This window comes from Schistocerca americana, chromosome 4 (genome assembly GCF_021461395.2).
Source record: "Schistocerca americana isolate TAMUIC-IGC-003095 chromosome 4, iqSchAmer2.1, whole genome shotgun sequence".
NCBI lineage: Eukaryota > Metazoa > Arthropoda > Insecta > Orthoptera > Acrididae > Schistocerca > Schistocerca americana.
In genome coordinates, this window is record NC_060122.1 from 553,883,586 (window position 1) to 553,900,333 (window position 16,748).

General features: G+C 42.9%; 1 protein-coding gene across 1 annotated transcript in view; it reads left to right on the forward strand.

The window, feature by feature from the left end:
* Positions 1–16,748, forward strand: part of LOC124612351 (UDP-glycosyltransferase UGT5-like) — a 139,224-nt gene that overhangs the window by 97,056 nt on the left and 25,420 nt on the right. Inside the window, exons 3-4 of the mRNA XM_047140504.1 lie at positions 9,006–9,228; positions 13,628–13,847. Coding sequence (XP_046996460.1) covers positions 9,006–9,228; positions 13,628–13,847 — 443 coding nt within the window. The remainder of the gene's footprint in view (positions 1–9,005; positions 9,229–13,627; positions 13,848–16,748) is intronic.

Below are 16,748 nucleotides of genomic sequence, written 5' to 3' on the forward strand. Positions count from 1 at the left end.
TACTGCGGTAAACTTCTTTTCCGCTTTACTGCGTCTTCCTGCCTTTCCAAAGCTTTTGTATTCGCCTTATGTAACAGTTTCCAAACATCCCGAATTTTCCTTGTGAATTGATGTACTGATTCACCCGTCCTTCCTTTCTGTGGCTTCACTAAATCAAACGGGGATGGCATTTTTCGCCCGTATACTACCTCACATGGAGACAAACCGGTATTCGTAAGGACTTCAGCATTGTATCAGCATACAATATGCCTCAAACATTCGTCCCACTGATGATGAGGATCCACATAAAAACTCAGCATCTTCTCGATTGTTCTGTGTACCCGTTCTGTCCTTCCGTTCGCCTGTGGATGCAACTCGCTCGTCCTCAACTTCTGTACTTTCAACAATTAACACAGCCCCTTTGTTAAATCAGACATGTTGTTCCCTTGGTCAGTAACTATTGTCTCTGGTACAGCAAACTTCAAAATCCAGTTACACTAAAGCTTACGCGACCATTGCTGCCTGTTGATTTGGCATAGCCACCATCTCCACATACCTCGAAAAGTGGTCTATTATTGTGAGAACGAATCTGTTCCCCGATGGTGTTCGCCAAAAAGGTCCTAAGACATCAATCCCGAGCAAAGAGAATGGACATGGTACTTCCGGTAATCGTTGTAGCTGTATCTGTTTCCGACTCAGATCTGCTCTCTGCGCACATGGTATACAATTTTGACATACTGATCCACATATCCTTTCCTTCCTCTCCACCAACACATCTCCGCCACTCTCCTATTCGTCGCTCTACTCCCTCCATGGCCGGATAATACGTGATCATGTGCTTCCTTTAAAATATCATCCCTCAACTTCGTTTGCACTACTACCCTTGGCCCTAACTTCGTTTCTCTGTACAGAAGACCGTCGTACACATTAAACTGTGGCTGTGGCAGATACAATTTACAATCGTTGTCCGCGTCCTGTAATTTTTGCCATATTGCTAAGTCATAACCTATAACTTCTGCTTTTGCCACCTTCCTGCGTAGTGTATCCGCATTACCGTGCTTCTTCCCAGGCTAGTGCACCACCTCGTAGTCGAATTCACTAAGCCTCACAGCCCATCTAGCCAGTCTAGTGGACGGATCCTTAAACCCCAACAACCACTTCAATGCAGAACGATCTGTCACTACCCGAAATCTCCTCCCATATAAATAACATTTAAAATTTGTGATTCTAGAGATTACGCTAAGCATCTCCCTCTCTGTTGTTGAATAATTCTTCTCTGCTGCATTCAACTGCCTAGACGCGTTGGCTACAGCATGTTCTTTCCCATCAGTTTCCTGACTAAGAACGCACCCTAACGCTAGATTCGATGCATCGCATGCTAGTGTAAACTCCTTTTCAGAATCTGGAAACACAAGAAACGGACTCTATGTTAACGCTTCTTTCAGTTTGTCAAACGCTTTCTAACACTCTTCTGCCCACTCAAATTTCACACCGTTCCGTAACAATCGCGTCAACGGCTGTGCTAAATAAGCAAAACCCTTCACGAACTTTCGATAGAAATTGCGAAGTCCGATGAATGACTGCACTTCCTTAACCGTTTTCGGTTCCCGAAAATCCCTTACAGCCTGTACCAACCTCGGATCTGTTCGCACTCCGTCCTTACTGTTAATATGACCCAAATATTTTACTTCTTCTAATGCAAAATGACACTTCTCCACGCTTAACGTCAAACGGGCTGTTATTAACCTCCTAAAGACTTCCCTTAACAGCTGCCTATGTTGCTCGTACTACCTGAAAACACTATGTCATCCAAATAGACCAGACACTGCGTGGTTTCAAACCCCTCAAGGCACTGTCTAGCAACCTCTGAAAGGTTGCCGGAGCGTTTTTTAAACCGAATGGCATTCTAATGTACTGGTAATGGCCTCCAGGTGTAGAGAAGGCAGTTTTTGGACAATCCTCTGGAGCCACCGCTAACTACTGATAACCACTTGTCAAATCCATCGTAGAAAAGTACTGGCACTGTCCTAAGTGATCTAAAGTCCCCGATATGTTTGGAGTCGGGTATGCGTCCGTTACTGTCTTATTATTGAGGTACCGAGTAGTCACAACAGAACCTGTATTTCTTAGTTGCATCCGTGGATTTTTTAGGCAGAACAACAATGCCCGCTTCCCAGCAACTATTATTATGCTCTATAATACCGTCCGCAAGCTGCTGATCAATGAAATCCTCCACAATCGCCTGCAAATGCCTCGGTATCTTGTATGGTTTAATGTTATCAGGTCCTTCATTCCCTGTTGGTATCCTATGTTGAACTATTGGAGTTGCTGGTAACGGCCCTTGTGGAAAAACAAAACCGTAAGTTCCCACAATAATTCTTCCATATGCTCTCTTTCTCCTCCTTTCAAATGCTTCATTTTTGTCACGCAATGCAGTTCTATCGGCAGTTAGTGGTTGATCGCTTCGCCTACCTCTCGAGCAGCAGTCTTCATCTGGCACATCCAAATTTGACACTAAAACTCCTTTCCTCCGCGTCTACAGCGCTAAAATTATCCACGTTCACGCTAACTACTCGCCCGTCCTCCCCCTCCTGTACTCGTGCAACACAAAGTATCACAAAGCAACCCAATGGACCTAAAACTTCATTATCCTCCAATGGTTCAATAACACATACAGCACCCATAGGTAAGTTCGACTCCACACTTACCCAAAACGACTTCCCGGTGTCTCTAGACACACACTCATGCGAATTAAGCCTTAATGCTAATGTACGCGGTTCAATTGGTTTAATACGTTGAACTCCCCCTCGCGACAGCTCTGCATTGACAAGTTTACCCTAGCAGAAATAAAATTCCTGTAAGTTCCACAGTTGGTTGTCCAAGATCAATTTTGGCATGATGTTGATGCACGAAATCTACTCCTAGGATCATGTTGTAGCCCTTGCTTACCCATGGTACTACCTCCATGCATGCATTAAATCTGACTTTCCCTATGCGAAAGTCAACTGTCACCGACACCAAAGGCGTGACCACCTTATACTCCAATCCACACAACCTGTAACGTGGTGGTTCTAACTTCCTTCGTCCCATTATATTCTTAGTAGCCACTGACACTTGCGCTCCTGTGTCCAACAAAATCTTAAACTTTTTATGTCCTATGGACCCAACCACTGAACATTCCACCTTTGCATACGTATTCGTAGCATTGAAATTAAACGGGAGCTCCCTTAGGTAGGTCTTGGGCCCACTCTACCGTTTAACGATTGTCCACCTCTTGTATCTCCACTTCTCCATCCTCCACGCTGCTGATTTCCATCCCTTTCTCTGTTCCTCGGTAACTGGGTACATTGCCTCTGAATGTGTCCCGTACGACCACACTTACATTTTATACCCGCTGCAAGTACTGTTTGCCTCCCGCGTACCCCAGTTGCCACATCTATTTCCTCACATTGAATTGCCAGCTGAATTGCCGAATACAAATCTTTAGGAGTCCCTTCACGCACCTTCCGTGACATATGCGCCAGTAACCCGCTCAAAAATACATAAAGTACCATTTGCTCGGCCTCCTGCAACAGAACACTATTCGCTTCATCGCTCTGACCCACCTCCTAAGTACACTCATTAATTTCACTTATCCTGTCCGCAAATTTCTCGACCGTCTTCCCCTGTCTCTTTGTCATTGTACTTAACCTCTCTCTAAAGTATCGAGAGCTATTTTGTTTTTTTTATCTTTGGAAAAGTCCTTCAAGTGCTTAAACTGTCATGTCTTCCTTAAGGCCTCAGAACACGTTAGTTATGTTTTCGCTTCACCCGTTAATTTAATCTTGGCTATATGTAACAACTGCTCATCAGACCAACCATCACCGCTGAAATCTCAGTCCTCCACAAACGAACGCACATCCTCAGGTGCCTTACCAGAAAACGGAATAATCAAACTTGCGACGGCTGGATCAATCTCCTGCACCCTAGGCAACGACGACTGATCAGCTGCGGTTTCCCGCTCACTTCTAGATGTTAATTCATTTCTCAACTGCGTATTGCCTGCTATCAATTGTGCTGCTTTTTCCAACAAAATCCGTACCGCTTCTGGTTCCGACACACCCTGCGTCCTTGACTCTGCCACTGTGTTGCTATCGTTTCCAGTTACTCGTTTTGATTCGGGATTAAGTACAAGAGCAATCTGACTTCCTACACCTCCGTATCGTCCTACTCAGTATCATAAACCAATACGAAAGTAATCAAATGCCACGAAAAATCTTACTGCCTCAAATACACTAACACTTACTCTAACAAAAAATAGTATGCTTTCCTTTAAATTACGTCTATGGTCACAATTTTTTATTAACAGACCATCAGATCTGTTTCATAAAGACAAAGTCCTAATGTACTGCAGCCATAGTATTACTGACAACATGACTCGTGCATGTGATGTGATTTATATGTATTTGACGAGCTGGTGCTGATTCCCCATTTAACAGTTGACGATGCCACTATGGCTGCAGTACATTAGGACTTTGTCTTTATGAAACAGATCTGATGATGGTCATTAAAGACCGAAACCGGTAATCTATTAAACAAAAACAAAAAAAGATCGTTACCGTAGACGTAAATTAAAGGAAACCCTTACATATACGGGTCACTGTGTTTTTTCCCGACGATGTCGCAGCTTGTGAAAAATAGCATGTCCATGCAAAAAATCTACAGTGTGGCTTTCGACACTTCATACTCAAAACACAAACAAAAAGAAAGAAAACGTCCAACACTCACAAGAACAATTTTGACAGCACTCACCACATCTTGTGACTGTACTGCAGGCGGGGGGCTCGAACGTCGTACTGGACAGAAGGCGTCCCTCTTCCGACACCAAATGTAGTGGGTGGGTGCCAGAAGGTGCGGTATTAAAACTCGGCAGGGTATATAGGTGCAATGCAGTGGCGGAGCTGTCATTTGTACTCAGGTCATTCATTTAAACAAATTACTGACGCTGATGTGGCAGCACGACGGGAATTAGCAGACTTTGGACATGGTTATGGTACTTGGAGGTAGTCGCCTGGGACATTCCACTTCGTACATCTTCGGGGAATTCGGTATTTGGAGATCCACAGTGCAACAGTGAGCCGGTAATACTAATTTTCAGGCAGCACCTCTCACCTTAAACAGTGCAGTGGTTCACGGCCCTCTCTTGCCGACCGAGAGAAGAGCCGTTTGCGCAGTCAGTGCCAACAGACAAGCATCACTGGGTGAAACAATCGCAGAAATGTGTGGGAAGTGCGACGAAGGTATCCATTAGGACAGTGCGGCGGAATTCAGAGTAAACGGGCTATGGCTGCAGACGACCGACTCGAGTGCCGTTCCTAATGGCACGTCGTCCCCTGCAGCGTCTCTCTTTGTCTCGTGACCTCATCGATTTGACCCTAGACGACGGGAAAACCAGGAACTGGTCAGATGAGTCCAGGTTTCAGTTGGTAATAGCTGATGGCAGGGTTAGTGTGGCGCAGACTACAAGAAGCCATGGACCAAAGTTCTCAATGAGGCTCTGTGGAAGTTGATGGTGACTCCATTATGGCGTGGACTTCGTTTACACAGTATGGATTGCGTCCTTCGGTCTAACTAAACCGATCATTGACTGGAAGTGGTTATTTTCGGCTACTTGCAGACCATCCATAGCCTATTCAAGGACTTCATATTCCCAGACAAAGAATTTTTATGTATTACTGTGCGCCATGTCTCCCAGCCACAGCTGTTCGCCACTAGTTTGAAGAACATTCGGAACAATTCGATCGAATCATTCACCCAAATCAATCCCATCGAACATTCGTAGGATAAAATCGAGAGGCCAGTTCGTGTTCAAAATACTGCACTGGCAACACTTTAGCAATTATGGACAGCTATAGAGGCAGCATTACTCAATATTTCTGCAGGAGACTTCCAACGACTTGCGTCCACGGCACGTCGAGCTGCTGCACTAAGCCGGACAAAAGGTTTCTCATGACATTTGTCACCTCACTGTATCACAGAGGCGAAAAAAGTAGCGGACTGGATAGTACTGAGATGGGTGTTTGGTGACCAAAGGAATTTGTTCTGTGGATTTCAAGAAAAATAAGACTGGGAAGATTAACTAATACAGGCGGATGGCATAAGATATGCAGGAGCGACACTGATTCGTGTCGCCGAAGATAACATTTCATGGAAGTATATAGAGGAGGGTTTCATTCAGTAGTGGATATCAAACTGATTTGTGATAGTGGTCACTAAATCTTGATCGAACTCGTTTTGTTTTTACCCCTCAGAAATTTTAAGTTGCTCCTCAGGAGGTAATTACTTCCAGATTGAAACCCACTATTCTAGCATGATTTACGTGCTAAAGCATCGAAAGTCTTATATTTTTCCGCCAATCACAGTATTAAATGTTTAACTTACGAAGTTCTTGTTTCAGATCTCACTGGACAGTCGATTTCTTTGTCGTGCTCGTGTAGTATTCTCTTTCGTATGTGCTATGAAACTGAAGCTGGTTGTGTTGTAAAACGTACGAGCGGAAAACTGTTCAAAAGTAGGCAGAAACATTGTGCTTAATGTCGTGGTGACCTGGTTAAGAAAAAAGTGCGTCTATAGCGATACAGTAACTACCAAACAAGTGAGTTTGTCGGAATTTGTGTCAAGTGTATTAGCTGTGAAGAAAAACAGAAAACGGGACGCTTTTTTGAAAAGTCCTGTGAGGCTGCAGCACAAACTTAACACAATAATCGTGCGCGAGTGTACACTAGTGGACGTGATTGTCCTGGGCGAAGGAACATTTAGCGCTGAGTCTACCTCCGTGTGAAACTTTCTATTAACATTAGAGAATAATTCATTGAATGTTTTGACTGTTTCTTCTAATTAGTCCAATTGATGGAAATTGTAGTACTCTATACCTTCAAATATGAGTACTAACTCAATGACGTTAATGTGCGAGACCCTCCAGTCAGGGAAGCACATGTCCGTCCGTTCTTCTTCGTCTTCGAAGAAAACCTTAAATCTTTGCAAGTGTCCCGACAGCGAGCTATAGAAATAGCACATAAGGAGTTGCCTTAACCAGAGACTACGTCTAGATCTCAGCAACCTCCCTGATACAGCTTGTCATTTGTTCGCAATGCCGCTCAATAATGCAGATTGCCCTATGCGGTAGCACTAACATGTACTCAATCACTGCTGGCGAGGTTGAAGCTGGCATAACCCATGTACACGTCAGTTCGCCACTCATCGCGCAAACAATGGCGAATACTAGTATGTTATAGTAGGGACGTTCATGATTTGGGAACAGTGGACATATATACAATCACTTGCATGTCGGCAGTCCGGCCTCCAGCGGATGGAATCGGACCGAGACACGGGAACAATTCCCTTAAGTGCTGTAGCGACGTGTCGACACTGGAGACGACGTACAGCCATCCGGTAAATGCAGTGTACTCATGCCGTGGCCACATGCAGTTTAAGCTCACAGCATCGTTCGACTGTCATCCGTCCATTGCTTTCCCAAAGTTGTCACTGTTTTGACAGCTTGCTCTGCGAGGATCAAAATTTCACGTCATCTGAAAATCAGTCGTGTGCTATGAACATATTAATAAAACAATATATTGAGCGTTATTCCAGTTTATTTGCATTGTAAGTAACATACAAATGGAAAATATTTTCCACCTAGGTCTCCATCTCACGACCCTCGAATTACCTTTTTTTTTTTATTTTACTGTTTGCGCTCCACCACTCGCAACGTGGGAACGAGACTAACAAAATGGCTCAAATCTCGCCTGAGCCGCGCCATACACGCTACATTTTCTTATATGCTATGGTAGCTGGTGTTCCCAATTCTGTCACTTTCATTTCTGGAAAAGGCCTGCATTTACACTACAAAACAGGTGATGATGAGTAGACACGGTCCATTTGTTAAACGTGCACTTCATCTATTACATTCCAGCAACCACGCCTGTGTCGCTAAATTTAGGGAACGGTGGAGTGCATTGACGGCTGCTCTGCAGTGTTGCTCAGCCTTAAAGTGCTACTCACACCTCATAGACTCATTTTTCAGCTTCATAATGACCTGTCTATCATTGCTTTAATGGTCATAGCTATGATATTTCGGCATTAAGTGCGCTACTATGCGAAATTAGAATAGTTAGCAGTGAAAATTAGGAGTCACTGAGTTTTCGGTAGGTTCATGTTACGTCATACATTGTTGGGAACTAAATGCAGCTAACGTAGAATTTTTCTTTAAACATGAAATTCTAGAAAAGAGCAGTATATTTTAATTTTGGAAAAAAATGGATTATATGTAAAGCACCCACTTAAGCTCATGCTCACAATGAAAGTGAAATATTCATAACTTCACTATTTCAAAAGTGGCAGAACATAGAAACGAGTTTTTAGTAAAAAAAACACACAAAGTGGACAGTATTTTGCCATAAAGTTAACATGCGGTACTTACATGCTGCGGTGTGGTTATCTACAGATGTTTTCAATGAAATAATGTAATTAGTTGTAATCAGGTGGTGAAAGACTTAGTGTGCGTTTAGAATAAAATGAGTGAATAAGGTGATTTATTTTTATACAGAGCAAGAGTTTTTCATAAGCAGTTGGCCTGATTTATTCTACATTGTTTGTTTAATATTATTATTTCGAAATTGTTAGTTAAAACCGCATTAGCATGTTGGTGAGATGTTTTGGATAAAGTAGCTAATTCTAACATTCCATCAGGGTTATTGAGGAACACTTCATAGCCGTGCATTACATTGTATGAAAACTTGAAATTGTTGTGGACAAGTTGTCACTCCACAAATGACCAACAAATTGCTCTGGGTATAAAGTGGATGAGCAGTGTGTGGATTAGACACGTATGTGGGGTAATGAAAGCTGTTAAATATTGTTCAGTCCTCAGTACAGTGGTATCTGAAACAGAATATTTGCGACTGAGAATAGCAATAACAATCTGGAATTGTATTTTTTCAGAAGCTTTCGCCAGTAAAATCTCTCACAGAATGTTTCTTTGTTCGCAGGACGTCCAGGAATTCATGAACGGAGCAGAACATGGAGTAATTCTATTTACATTCGGTTCGACAATATTAGCAAAGGATTTGCCAGTAGAGAAACGGAAGGCCATAGTGGAAGCGTTTGCAGAACTACCTCAACGAGTACTGTGGAAGTGGGAGGATGATGAGTTGCCAGGAAAACCACCCAATATGATGGTGCGCAAGTGGCTGCCTCAGTATGACATACTAAGTACGCAAATATTGCACTCACGTTTCTTACATTGGGGAGATGTTTTTAAATTCGTGAACGCAACAATAGTCCATACGACTTACCACAATTCACAGTACATGAAATGGATAAGACATAGTCCTTAAAGTTCGCCATCTAGCGCAAAGGTTTTTCCCTCGCTCGAAGCTGCACTCGCTGATAGCTTTGTATTCCTAGACAGAATTCGTTGATAGAGCCCGTGACTAATCAGAAACTGCCTTATTATGCTCCTAGCACAAGGCATTAAACAACTGCGGCGCTACTGGACGCGGTATTATTTGAACCTTATGTTGGAATGGATGGACAAAATGCTAGGGACAAAAAATCTGTTGACTTAGAGGGATTCAGAATAGGGGTTTGTAACATGGGTGGTGCCGCTTTCGCCCTGAAGTTGACTGTAGCTAATAGTAGTAGTACACTCATCCACCCCCCCCCCCCCCCTTCACCTTCACCACCACCACCACCACCACCAATCTTCCATCTTTCCACTTTTTCAACAGTTATTCAGAAAGATAAGTCAGACTAGGACACCGATTATTACTTCAGCGATGAAACAATGTCTTAATCATGTCAGACAATATCAGGAAAATTGGGCTCACTGGCACCGAAACACAGTTTCAAAATTGCTTCTCCTGCCAGAATGTTGTATTTGTCCGCACACAGTCTCTAGGTCAGTGCTGTAAGTGGCAACAGACTACGAAGAATTAAATCTATTACTGCCACGTCCGATATTTTCAAAATTAGCAACGTTTTCTTGGAAGAAAAAGTCTGGAAGAACAGTGACATGGACTTCGTGGAATGTAGAAGGTAAACATTTGGTACTGCATAGGGAAGTTGCCGGTATCGGATTTCTAGAAGGAACTATTTTGTCACTCTCCTGAATTGTTTAAGAGGAACTAGAATCCAACTCGAGAAGGCAGAGTGTGAAGTTGAGCTTCACACCTAAGTCCAGCGTCTCAGACGTTACGTTATCTCCCTCGGTCGTCTTACTAGTGGTCATATAGCTATCAACATGCGACATACCACAGTGGGTGAGGGGTAAATAGCATACAGGAAATTCCTTAAACACGCATGGTACCTTGTAAATAACCCGTAAGAATAAGACTGTAAGTCAGTCACTGAATGCCTGAGCGTGCGCCACCAGTGCATCCACTAAAATTATGCGCCGTTAGGAGTCTTCGCTACGCTAAAGGCTTCAGATTCTTCGGGCGGAGGATGGCTTGGGATGGGGAAAGGGTTAGAGAGGAAATAGTTGCCTTGCGGTTGCCCCCCACCCCTCCTCCCTCCCCACCTTATTTACGACTGTAGATTAAAATGTTCAGAATACTCAGATATTCACTGTACGTTAAGGTATAACAAACAGTGCTCTTATATTTTGCGTTTGATCACTGACAGGGTAAGGATGCCTAATTTCATGACATCCACAATACCGCGATACTAACTTCATGTGAAGGTGATGGGGCACCGTGAGTTAAACTTTCTGAAGCACTCAGCAGATAGCGTAAGTCTTCTACTTTCCAGTTATACAGGGTGTTAAAAGCTTTTGGGTCCACAACCCATTATATTGAGATAGGGTACAGATGCATGTTTGTGTTATGGATATACAAAGCGACAACTGCATAACATAGCTCATAGTGATTGTCCAAGCGATGAGCACTAGTCTGAATGCATGTATTGCAACGGTGCATTCAGTTCTTCCACACACTCGCATAGAGTTCGGGTATCTATTGTACACTGGAACGGGTAGTGGGTGATAAATAGCCCACATCCCTGACCACCAGACAGACGTACTGTACACAGCTTAGCGCATAACACGTATTTCATGTGATGACGCAATGCATCGCATCGGCGCATTAACCTGTGCCGCACGCACACCACTACCCCTGTGTCGGTTGTCCATTGCATCAGACAGCTTGTGACGTGTACATGGTGATGTGTGTTACTGTTTACAGTGAATGACGCTTAATCAAAGATGGAACGTGACTCGTCACGAAAGATGGCAAACAGGATGTAGTGCCTGAAAAGCAGCAGAGAAAGCTTTCCAAGCAGGTGTCATCCTAACTGGAAGTAGTTCATCTTTATGGATACCAACTTACAGGAGATGGAGTCTTCCGTGCAGCAGAGCTGACGAACCTACACACTTACCTCCATTACAAAATTAACGATTCTTGGTTCCAACCAAGCTCTTTCCTCTAAATTAAATACAGTACCTCTTCAGTTATAATACCCATCCACCTGATCTTCAGCTCTTCTGTGCAGCCACATTTGAGGATTCTCGTGCTTATCTTCTGGAAACCCTGGAAATCAAACATCTGACACACAGTTCAAATAACTTAAGAGAATGCAGCTGGGTGACGACGTCGACAACCCCAATATTTAAACGGGAACACAACTTGCAGCAACGCGTACGCCGGTTAGAGGGAATTAGTTTGAATGACTGATATCCTAGAAAGTTTTGATGTGGCCTCTCGCGTGTGTCTGATTACTTACGGTTGACCGAGGTTAGGTGCTGATCTAAAGAACCCATTTAGACATTTGACTACCACGTTTTATTCAGTGACATTGCGAGCAGACAGATGGAGTTGGGATGGGAAGCGGGTTCTCACATACTCTTGCCGCTTTGTTCATGGAAGATTTCGAAGATCATGCCTTGCTGTCGACGCCTTTGAAACCTGCGTGATTTTTTTCAGATAGTTAGACGATTTTTTTCGTTGTTTAACCTTATGGCAGTGTGAATTTGAATGACTTCTAAGAACACGTGAATTCAACCCACCCGAATATTCCTTTCACGATGAATGTGGAAAAGGATGACTGTCTTCCCTACCTTGACGTGTTGGTCAGGAGGAGCGCGGACGGTACGTTGGGACATCCTATTATGGGAAGCCTGCTCATACTGATTAGCATCTGCAGGCTGACAGCAGTCATCATCCAGCACAACAACAAAAAAAGTTCAATAATGTGTGTGAAATCTTATGGGACTTAACTGCTAAGGTCATCAGTCCCTAAGCTTACACACTACTTACCCTAAATTATCCTAAGGACAAACACACACACCCATGCCCGAGGGAGGACTCGAACCTCCGCCTGGACCAGCAGTACAGTCCATAACTGCAGCGCCTCAGATCGCTCGGCTAATCCCACGCTGCTCCAGCTCAACATGAAGGGGTACTTTCAGTACCTTGGTTCACAGGGTCCATGATATCTCGTACCCTAAGAGTTTGTCAGCTGAGTTACTCCATATCGAAGTCATCTTTGGCGATCAGGGTCCTTTTAGTTTTCGTGTGTGTGTGTGTGTGTGTGTGTGTGTGTGTGTGTGTGTGTGTCATGTATTGGTATATAAGGATTGTGGAGAACCGGTGTGCTGAGCATAGGCAGCACACAAGCTTAAAACAGCCGACTAAATCCACCATTCAGAACATTGTCTTGACCCAAGTCGTCCTGTGGAAACACGGAGATTCTGGCATGCACTTCTAGCTATTGGGACAGTATTGTTAAGGAAGCTGTCAAAATGAAATTAGCAAGTAACTCAATAAATAGATGATGATTTTTGAGTTCTGAATGGACTCCTGCTCTCTCGCTTGTCAGAGAAAGTGTTTATGCTACCTCGCCTGTTGATTATTAATTTCACTATCGATTATTTTTTACCTCGGTCGTCTACAGTTTGTGATGGCGCTAGAGTTTGCAGTGGATTATCTTTCAGGAGTTTCTGGGAAAACGGAGGTTTTCAATTCGATTGCACAGCGCTTACTTGCTGCAGTTTTGCGTTGAAAATGAAAATGACAGGGTGTGCTGCTGTCGAAATATCGGCGGTTGTCGATGGCTTCACCCGGCTGCATTCCCCTAAGTTATCTGAGCATTGTATACGCACTGAGAAATTAATGTCTCACATCTGGTACACAGCTCTAATTTAATATAATTAAATGTTAAATGACCAAACACTGCTAAGTACTTCCTCTTCTAAACCTCCTTAAAGCCTCAAATTTCAACTTTTCCCACACAAAAGTTATATGTTCAGTAGTAAGTTTTTCAGCACAGTCCCAAAAGCTAAATGAGATTTTACTTCGTATAAATTTTGCATTAAAAACTTGTAAACGAACTGATAACTGTCATAAATGAGAAAGTTACACATATTCTACATTTAAAGAATTGCCTTGGCTATAATGCATGAATCACCTAACCAAAGGTAGCTCATTGCTTCCAGCTGTACCATTTCCTTTAATGGTTACCCTACTCAAACGCACAAATTTTAAGAATGTTCTGCATTAATCTCGCATTGTGAACTGGTGTATAGTCACGACACTGTTCCTTCCATAGTTACGTAATGAGACAAAACATGGGAAGTTTCACCCTTTAAAGTAAATGCCGTATTTTTTTTTCACAGGTCATCCCAAAATGCGACTGTACATTTCTCACGGAGGTCTGATGGGAACAATAGAAGCCATTTACAACGGTCTACCTATGATAGGCATTCCGCTGTGGGGCGATCAGCCTTCTAACGTGATGATGTGTGTGAGGAGGGGCGTCGGCCGTCTGCTCCGCTTTCACGAGATATCTAAACAGTCGCTGTTGCAGAACATACGTGAGGTGATTAACGACCCAGGGTGAGTAAAAGTTAATATTTTTGTGTTTTTCTTTGTGTAGCAGTATTTTGCTTAATACTGAAATGAAAAGTAAGGAAAATAATTTGATACATCTTTCACGATATTGTGTAGGTTTACTTTTAGTGAGACGTTTCGAATTGACTTTCGACGTTGTAGATTGATAGCAAAGTCACAGACATGCCATAGAAGTAACTTGTGATGTTGACAGCTACTTTTAATGACAGGGTTAATTAACTGAATCAGAAAAAACAGGAAACACTTGTTTTTATTTATATTATTTTTATAGTAATGCAGAATTAATACTCAGATTGATTCCCTGTGACACTGATAGTTCCTGGTGATTTACATTGTAAAAAACGTGTTTAGTCATGTCATGTATCATTTATTTTTGGGCTAAACTACAGTTTGACTTACTAATAATTCGTTAACTAACGTCCTTAGATAAACCATACTTTTTGTCTGAATTAAGACTTTCGGAAAATAGTTTTTAATCCCTTTCAACTTGAACGTTTTCACTGCCCTTTTTTAGACTTTTCATCAATGTTATAAGTAGAGACCGGATTATATGCATCATAAAAGCCTTAAAATATGCATGCGAATGCATGAAAAGTGAAAAGTGTCGAAATGTGCAAGATCAAAAATAAAAAGCTTCTTAGTTACTGCGTGCATTATTTCGAAGTCGAACCTGTGCATATCAATTACGAGGAAGATCGCCGGCCATATGAAAAATCGGTACATTTAGAAGGCTGATATCATTTTTCGAATACTTTCTGGTAGAGGTTTGGAAGGGGGCCTTTCTGGGATTATTTTTTAAAACTTTGCAAAATGGGGATGCATATCGTGTTTCAAGAATCGTTCCTCCTCTGCTATTGTTGTTGGTAAAAAGCGGATGCGATGCGACAGTGTATCAGCGAAACAATCCATATGTGCAGGGAACAACTTTGCGATGTATCGCACGCAGAGGGGCACGCTCAAAAACTCCGTAATATTTTATTTAAACAACATACAATCATGAATTTTTTAACATAATTAACTTTTAATACTACTGAACCAAAACACTATATACAATTTTTTACATTTTTCTACTGTCGTGAACATAAACGTCGAAGTTCCTTTCCAAATGTTCGGTAGTGAGACTGTCTTCGATCACTCAAGAACGCTTTTATAAGCAGAAAAGGACCATTCTACATCAACTGAGGTAACTGGGCAGTATTTGAATTTGGGTGCTATGTTGGCACTTACTATTTCTGGTAAAAGTTCACCCATCCCATTAACAAAACTGTTTGGCACAAGGGTTCAAAGCCCAGGTTATTGTTAAAATCAAATTTTTCTTTAAGTTTTCTTGGCAATACCTCCGACAATGAGGAGTTCACTAGGACAATTTTATTCGTTAACTGAATAGTTTCATTCAACACCAAACCTTGAGCTTCAAGCTTTTCACTACGTGCAGGTATATGGGAAAAATGAGTGCTAATCACAGCAATGTCTTTAACACCGGAATCATTAAAAGCTTGCTTGCACTGCAAACTGCCAAAGCCTATGCACTATCGAAGTCGTTTACTACGCCTCTAATGACCTCGAAATGTTCATTGTAAAACAACACACCTTCGGCCCACATACTCAGAGTTGACACTGGTTCGGGAGGTAAAGGCACATTAGGTAGCTTTTCTTTGTGGGTCTTAATGCGAGCAGGAGCCTTCAGAAGCACTTTTTGTGGATGAAATCAGTTCATTCACAGACTTGGAACGTACTATTTCATCGAGGCGATGTACTCCATGAGCAAAGCACGTCACATGAACCTAATTGAGATAAAATGCTCAGAGATTTTCCTACTTTCACCATATTGCGAGTAGCATCTCAAATAAGCACCTTTTCATCTGCAGAAGATTCTGGAAATATTTTTCTTCTACCCTCAGTCACAAATCTGGCAATCGTAGAATGATTACGTTCTTTGCAGGCCGCAAAATAGGAAGGAGGCTCTTCTTTTAAAGCACCAACAATTAAATTTGCAATGTAACTACTACAGTGTCTGTAGTCTCGTCATCTGAAATCCAGATAATGCTGCCCTTGAGTTCATTGCGTGTTTCTTCTAGAGCATTCACGTAAATTGCCGGTGTGTAATTTTCACGCAATGTTGAGTCAACTGGTATACTTTGATTTAAGCAATATTTGCGCAGGAAGCCTTTGAGGATAGTGTACGTAAGTTTGTGAAGAGGAATATTGCTTGCAATGAATGTTAAACATAGATCCATGTTAAACCAAATTTTTTGGTTAAATTAGAACAAGAGTTTTGGGCATATGTCTTCCCACAGTATGGCGGACCCCTCGTATGGTGACCGTGACTCCATGAAGGAAGCCCCTGTGTTCCAGCACCTGTGTGTGTCAATTGTGCTGACCGCCACTTCCCTTGCTCCCCATATTGCCCGGCTTACAAGAGAGAAAAGATGATTTAGGAATAAGTCCCTGGATCGCCTGTCTTAACCTGAGGCCCGCCAAAAGTGAGAGAGACTCCATCCAGTGTCACTATCTCCAACTTTTGCCTCTGTTGGTTCATTTCCTCCTCTGCCCTCGTCCTTATCCCAGCCCCATCCCCATCTCCCTCACCTGCAGTTCCCACAACCTCTCGTTAGGGAGCTCCCCCCCTCCCCAGCCGAATAGTGCCCCTTCATCTGCTGGTGATTGGGCTCCCTCCAGGGACCCCTCTCCCTGGTGTCTTCTGGCCAGAAGACTCTTACCACCACTCGCCCACGAGGCACACCATCTGTGTGCCCCAAGATCGCTGACCCTCTTTAGGTTCCAGATATTGCTGAAGCCTGTAGAGCCCCTGTGCCCTGCCCTCCTCCACCTCATGAAGAAGTAGTACAAGAAAACTCAACACAAGGCGCCCCCAGTGGCCCTGGA